Source organism: Rhagoletis pomonella, unplaced genomic scaffold (genome assembly GCF_013731165.1).
Source record: "Rhagoletis pomonella isolate Grant_MI unplaced genomic scaffold, Rhpom_1.0 Rhpom_scaffold_00008, whole genome shotgun sequence".
Classification (NCBI taxonomy): Eukaryota; Metazoa; Arthropoda; class Insecta; order Diptera; family Tephritidae; genus Rhagoletis; species Rhagoletis pomonella.
Genome location: NW_023458562.1, coordinates 25,183,472 through 25,191,241, shown reverse-complemented (window position 1 = coordinate 25,191,241; position 7,770 = coordinate 25,183,472). Strand labels below are relative to the sequence as shown.

The 7,770-nt window shown below is 35.1% G+C and overlaps 1 protein-coding gene across 5 annotated transcripts in view; it reads right to left on the bottom strand.

The window, feature by feature from the left end:
- Nucleotides 1-453: 453 nt before the first annotated feature.
- The window catches only part of LOC118744512 (mucin-5AC-like), a 76,209-nt gene continuing 68,892 nt past the window's right edge, over nucleotides 454-7,770 (bottom strand). For all 5 annotated transcript variants that reach the window (XM_036477564.1, XM_036477568.1, XM_036477565.1 and 2 more), the window contains one exon: nucleotides 454-3,034. In XM_036477564.1, the coding sequence (XP_036333457.1) occupies nucleotides 735-3,034 (2,300 nt within the window). In that variant the 3' untranslated portion in view covers nucleotides 454-734. The remainder of the gene's footprint in view (nucleotides 3,035-7,770) is intronic.

Below are 7,770 nucleotides of genomic sequence, written 5' to 3'. Positions count from 1 at the left end.
AAACTCAAACTATGAAATTTGTTCCGTTTAAAATGGTTTCTACATATTTTCCACATAATATGCGGGTTTTAAGTTATGTTACGTTAAGTCTACACTGATTAAACCTTTAGTAAAAAAGTTCGATTCCATTTTTGTAAACTTAAATTTGTAAAATTTACGATCCTTAGCACAAGCCGAATTTTAGAATGCACTAAATTAATAACTTCAATCTCGTTTCGAGTTTTACCAAACGCGACTAACGTATCCTTCCACTGCCTTGCACGTATTAATGTTTGTACGATAAATAAGTAACTATTGAGCGGTTAATTTTTTTTTACAAGTAGCGTAGGCTCTGAATATTATTTCTCCAACGTTCCAGAATCGCTCATTCGGTGGCTAATTGGAGCAATTTTTGATTTACAAATATATTTTCAGCTGTTGATTTTGAATTTTTCATGAAAATTTAATTCTCGAATGTTAAGAAAATCAATTAAAACATAGATTGGTGAATTACTAATTTCATTTAAGACAAACAACACAAAGGACTTCAATGCCAAACCAATTTCGTATACTTAACATACTCGCACATAAAACTAGAACTATTTACACACATATCTATGTAAGTTAAAATTACAAAATACTTATAAACTCTTTCTAACATTACCTTGCTAGCGGCTTTGCTTTTAGAAAAAGTACGTCGTCGGTAAAATTGTTGCATTGTTCAAAAATCGCCCTAATTGGCCACCGGCCAAACCCTACGCCAGCACTTGAGCCTTCAGCGCCTCGGCCTGCTGAGCAGCGACAATCTGCGCTGCGGCCGCCGCTGCTGCCGCCGCTGAGTTCGACGTTCCACTGGCAGCGCTCGTGACAGCGTTGGGTGCAGATTGAATTAATGGTATTGCAGTGCCATCGGCGGTAAGCAGCAACGTTTGCGCTGTAGCAGTTGCTTGATGGTGATGTGATGCGGCCGCTTGTACCGCTTGCAACACAGTGGCGGTATTGCCACCAACACCGCTTGCACTATCGCCGTTAGCGCCACCGCCATTACCATTCCAATCTTGTATCGCAATAATTTGTTGCTGCTGCTGCTGCTGGGCTTGTGGCTGCGGTTGTTGCTGCTGCGTCAGTTTGCTCAGCTGTTGCGGCGTCGCTGTAGCAAGTATAGTAGAACCATCCGGAGCGGTGAGTAAAATCGTATTAGGTGGCAAATTAATGCAGGTAACAGTGCCATTCGGTTGCACTGTTTGCAGCTGGATTTGTGGCAGCGCTGTTGCGGTCGCTCCTGTCAACGCGCCACCACTGCTACTCACTGGCACTAAAACTGTGGTGGTTGTGCCGGCATCAGTGTCATCCACGACTTCCGCATTGCAGTCATCGTTCATGGTATCGGTTGTAGTAGTGGTGGTGTCTGCCACCATTAGCGCATCGGTTGATTGACATGTTGAGTTCTCATCTGTTTCGATTACTTCCTCAACCAAATCGACCGAGCTCGGTGTATCCGCTGGCGGTGGTGGCGAACGGGTAGTGGAATGTAATGGTGATGGCGCCGGTGATGTTGATGCGCTGCAGATCAGCGCCTCTGACGAGTTGTCTGCCACTTCGGCGGCGCTCATTTTTGCCGTGAGCGCGGTGCCTTTGGGTATGCGGAACTTGCGTAAAATTTGCGCGGTAGTCGTCGACATAGCAATTGAGCTGACTGAATTCGAGTCATCGTCACCACTTGCCTCTACTGCAGCTGTTATTAGCTCGTCATCCTCCTCCTCAATGACCACGGTTTCGGTACCGGCAGAGGTATGTAAAATGTGGCTGTTGTTGTTGTTTTGGTTTGTTTGCCCCGTTGATGTAATCTTAAGCATGCCGGGCGCAACAATAGTAGCTGTTTGTGTGGCAGCTGCGTTGGTATTGGTGGCGGCAAAGATTTGTGTATTACTATTGCTGGCGGTGGTGATGATGGGACGACGCGTTACCAGCAGTTGCACTGTGCGCGGCTGTATCGCCGATTTCTTTTTGGCGGCGCTGGTGATGACCGTATTGTTGCCATTCCTCACGATCGTGCCGCCTGCCTCACCTCCGGCGGTGATAGTCCTACGTTGCGTGGAGGGTCCACGTGTTTTCAATGGCGGTTGCAATGATGATAGTGGTGGTGGTGGTGGTGGTGGTGGTGGTGGTTGTAATGGTAATGTAACAGAAGCAGATTTCGGTGTTGGTGTTTGAAAGGAGGAAAAGCAATTTGTAGTGGTTAGTTTACCGGAAAAGCGATCACTCAAAACAAAATCAGTAAATTCATCAACGAAATTATTCGCAGAATTATTGTTGTTGTTGAGGGTGAAATTAACGCCGCCATTGCCTGTACTGGTGACTGCGCCCACTTGACTCTTGTTGTTGTACTTGTCACCAAAGCTACCACAGCTACCGCCGCCGCCTCCGCCACCACTGCCACCAATGATGCCCATATTGATAGGCTTATTCATGGATGATGGTGGAGGCATTGGAGGCCAGTTGGTTGCTAAACTATTGTTGTTGTTGCTGTTGCTACATTGTGGCTCTGTGGTAGGTGTGGTTATTGTTGGTGGTGGTGGTGTGCTGTGTATGGCTTGTGTAGCGGTCTTTATTTGTGTATTATCAGTTGTTGTTGTTGTTGATGTGGCTGATAATGAATATGGCGTTGTTGTAGTTGGACTGGAATAATCTATGGCGTTCTCACTGATTGTGGGAGATGCGAGCAATGATGATGGTAATGGTGATGTTGCTGAGGGTTTGGGAATTGATGCTGGTGTTTGTGCAGATTTTGTTTTTCTTGGTTTTCTAATAGGTTTTGGCCTAGTTGGGGTCTCTGATGAATCGAGTGTTTTTACTGGATATTTTGGTGGTCTGCCAACTTTTCGTTTTATGGGGGTTGGTGGTGGTAGTGTTGGTTGTTGGAAGGGAAAATTCGTGTTGTCAATAAGATCGTTACTGATTTGGTTGTTTTTGTTCTTGTTATTTTTGTTTTTGTTGTTCTGTTTGTATTCGTTTTGGTTGTTGGTATTGCTTATTGTTTGGTTTTTAGTAAAACCTATACATTTTTTCGTGGACGAAACACAAGAGGTAGACACAACAATACAGACACAATATAAACACAGGCGTAGAAATTAATTATCATGTAAAAAATAAGAAAAAAGACAATAAAAATAAATTAGTTTACTGTAAGCCATTTCGATTATTTTTTTAGGAAAAAATAAAAGCTTATATTTAGAATAAAGTTATATACTAATTTAGGAACTTATGAGAATGGGATGATTTTCAAACCGGGGCTGAGTAGTGATGGCTTAATTGATACTTCAATAAACAGCTTTATTAATGCACAATATGATTAAAAGGCACTTCAATTAATTGATATTATGTCAAGTTGAGATTTCAATCAAACGTTATTTCTATTAACTGGTTATTGTGAACATTGCAACTAGTATATATTTCGAGAAACTGTTATTTTTATAAAAAAAAAAAAAAATAGTTTTTAAAATCGAATCTTATTTAACAAGATGAGGAAAACATGGCCGTTGTTGTTGTTCAGACAAACAATTGTTCATTAACCATCAGCCCCAATTTATTAGATTTGACAGTGTTGGATAAAAAAAGGAATTAGAATATTTTATGTTTACATACATACATACATAAATAGTGTATATATGTACATGTAACAAAAAATTTAATAAACTTATTATTTATTATATGATTGCTTGTAATATGCAACTTTAGTGGCATTGGAGCAAAAGAAAAAACACTCGATATTTTAAGATTATGATTGACATATTTTTTGCTTTCCAAAGAAATTTAAGAAAATTTATTTTTCCTCCAAAAATGCCGCATAAATTACATATATATACTTTTTATAAATTTTGTAAGTGTTGTGTAGGAAAGAAAAATTAAAATTAAAAAAAAAAATGTTAAAAGTGCAGTTTAGTTTTTTTTCTTGCAAACGTACATACATACTAGCAAAAACCGACCGTGTTTTGCATCGATAAGTGAAAATGATAATGCGCATTCCCTAGCATGAATTGTTAGGTTTATGTAAAAAAAAAAATGCGAAAAATAAAGACATGATTCTTTTAATTAAAAAAAAAACAGCATATACAATATGAAAACAACTAAAAAAACTGGAAAACCCTTTTAATATGAACACACATATGCATGAGAAATGCAAGCAAAAAATTTCAGAATCGAGCCCACAAAAATAAACAATACATAAGAATATGCAATTAGTAAGTTCGCAGGATGTCATAAGTTCGCATTGTCTTATGTCATAATTTTTCAACGGTTAGATAAATTCATAATTAGGTATGGTCTGCAATTCACTTGCAGGTCAACTTCAACCAAAGTGAATTCAAATTGAATGAGGTTGAAATTCATTCGGAAGTGAATTGCAAAACCTTCCATAGTATGACTTTTATGGTACATTGCGAACCTCTTAAATATATTTAAAAAATACGACACCCTTGCGAATACCCCAAATAAAACGCAGTTTTAATAGGATTTTAAGAGACGATATGCTCATTAAAAAATTTCCAAAAGTTGTATGAAAATAAAATACAGCCCTATGCGGAAAACGACAAAGCTTACAAACGAAGAATTATAGGAATTTGTCACCAAGGCGAATTTATATAAGGTGGTAGCGACGAATTATGGGGATTTGGTACAAAATTAATTGAGTTTCAACCAAGGCGAATCCATATAAGGTGGTCTCACTCATCAGAAATTTTGACACGTGTACCGAGGTGAATTAAATCAGCGGTTCTAGCAACAGCCCCTTATATGAAATCATATGGTTTCAAATATTTCATATAACTTCAAAGTAAATTAAAAAATTAATAAGAAAATCGCGAATACATCCCTGGTGCTGACGCGAATCATATAAACTAAAAACTAAATTCAAAAAGTTTACGCATTTCGCGGGATAGCGCTGACAAGTGGGGAGCGCAAAGGCTTTGTTAGGGATTCGAAGTATACGACGGCCATTTGCACAAAAGTGATTCGATACCGAACTTAGTTATTTTCAAGCGCATTTCGCTTGCGTAAATATGGTAGTGGAAATACACATAATTCCCAAGCACAACATTTTCTCACATCCAAATCACAATCAAAACCAAATAGTGAGACAACTCGGTAAATTGTAGGCAAAACAATACCAAACAGTGGCACTGGAAAGTGAAAAAGCTTCTAGCGAAAATACACACAAAATACAAAGACACGAAAGTTAACATTTTTTTTTTTTTTTTTTTTTTTTTAAGTAAAGACATACCTTTGGTAAACTATTTTTTTGTCTAAGTAGTGTAGTAGTATGCAGAAAATCCTGACAGAAATTTCATAAGAAATTTATTATAAACTAAAATGTTAAGCGGCGCGTGCATATTGAAATGTAGCAAACGCAGCATTTCGCAAGTTTAGAACGATGTTTTTTTATTATCCATTATATGTACGGGCGCATAATGGCCTGCACTCTTGCTTTTTTTACTTCTTTTTGGCTTAAAATAATTAGATTTTTTTCCAGTTCATACTTTTTCTTCAATCACGAGTCCGTTTTTTATAGATAGATAAACACTCCATTTGCGGCATTTAATACGCGCTTTATTACAACGCTAACAGAACCGCCTCGGTGATATCATAACTGTATATATGTACATATGTTTCATTCGATTTGTTATGTATTCATTTGTGTGTGGGTGCGTACGTAGTGTGGTAACAGGAGATGTTTGTTGGTTGATTGATCACAGCCGTGAATGATTTGTTGAAATCGGTAGTTACATACAGTTACATTTTTTTTTTTATTTTTTTTTTTGCAAAGTACATAAATGAAATCGAGAAAAAAAGAGAAGAAAAAAACAAAACAAAATATATAATTAAATTAATCATTGTAAGAAAATTTAAATTGCATGTAGCATACAAATAAAACACAAATATTGAATTAGAACATAAAAAAAAACAAAGTAAACCAACAACTAAATATAATTACAAAATTAAAAAAAAAAACTACATTTTGTTTGTCAATTACAACTGTGAAACTAAAATAATTAATAAAAATTAAGTATTAAAATTTCAAACTAAAAATCAATTACTGGGGGATGTCAAAATATTTTGTTTAACAAATACTTGGTCGGTTACAGGCTGTACCTGGCAATTTTTTGGTGTCACTAACTCGATTTTCAGTAAAATTTTAAGCATAATTGTACCCAAAAGAAAAATACAAAAAAAATCAACGATTATACCAACAAAATAAAACTAAAACAAACAATAAAATTACAAGCGTTATTATGGAAATTTAGTCATCAATATACCCATAATACATTGGGACGTATGAACAAAAACTAAACAATTGCTTTTTCTTAAAATGTCAGACATTTCACTTCAATTTATTTGAATAATTCGAGTAAAATGTCTGACATTTTAACAAAAAGCAATAGCTAAGTTTGTATTCATACGGCCCATTAAATTCAAACCAGGAACTTGCTATGTCAAAAAATATAAAAATTAACGGATATTTGTAACAAACATATTTTGTAAGAAAATAGTTATTAGAGAAAAGAAAGCCAAACATCATAAAAAAGCGATATTTTGCAGCATATAGGAGGCTTCAAAATGCATTTTTTTAAATCAGATTCAAAGTTAAAAATAAGTTCACTCTCTAGAGCATATACAATTTAACGTTACGTATTCCGCAGATCCTTTTTTTTAAACTGGGTGCAACTGGGTGTTTTTTTTTTTGAGGTGTTTTTTTTTTACCAATTATATAGGGGATTGCAGGTCTTTTTCCTAAAAACAAAATATTTATTTAAAACATATTTTTAAAATTTCTGAAATTTCCAAAGGGTGTTTTTTAAAATATGGATTTTAGAAATGCCTGGGTTTCGTATATAGCGTTCTTTGCAATACAGGTTTTAAAAACGGGTGTGGTTTAAAAATAGTTGTTTTTAAAAACAGTGAAAATAGAAATAACGTGAATTGTAAACTTAAAAAAAAGGGTTTTCTAGATTTGAGTTTAAGGAAACAAATGGTTTTCAAAAATAGTACTTTTGAAATAAGAGTTTGTGATAAAAATTTAAAATTATACTGCCTCAACGCTGGCTTCTCCAAAAATTTAAGTTAAGTATGATTTTTTCCTTGTAAGTTTTCATATTAATTTTAAAAAAATTACAAGTTTTTCATTGAATTGAAACTGGCTATAAGAAGCATAAAAGCCCGATTGGCCGAGCGTCTTCAGAATAAAAAAACTATTTTGGACGATTTTCGATGTTGCTCGACGACAACGATCGAGCCCTGCGGTTCAACTGAATGGAAGTACGCACCTCTTATCTGATCTTCGAGCGACCTAAAGGAAATATTCACTTAGTGGTTTTATTGCTATAATAAATATATTATTAAGTATATAAAAACTAAAATTTCTACTTTTATATATTCAGAATCAGATAGCAGTACGATTTCTCTTCTAGTGTAGAGTTGTTGTGAGTTAAGGTGTAAAGTGATAGAGTGTAAGTAGTACAAAAATTAGCAGCAACAGTACAATGCATCAATAGTAGGCATAGTAGTATGTATGCCGCTTGAGGTTAACAGCTTTTTTGATTGTACATTGTAAATACAAAGTTACAAATAAACAATAATAAATCTAATATAATTACAACTTTCGAAAACTAAAGAAATTATTTACTTATTTTCAAAATCAACATAACATATATAAATAATAATTTTAAAAACAATGCCATTATTAATCTAAATAGAATACAAAGCGTTTTTTGTACTTTTATTCATATTTTTATATTT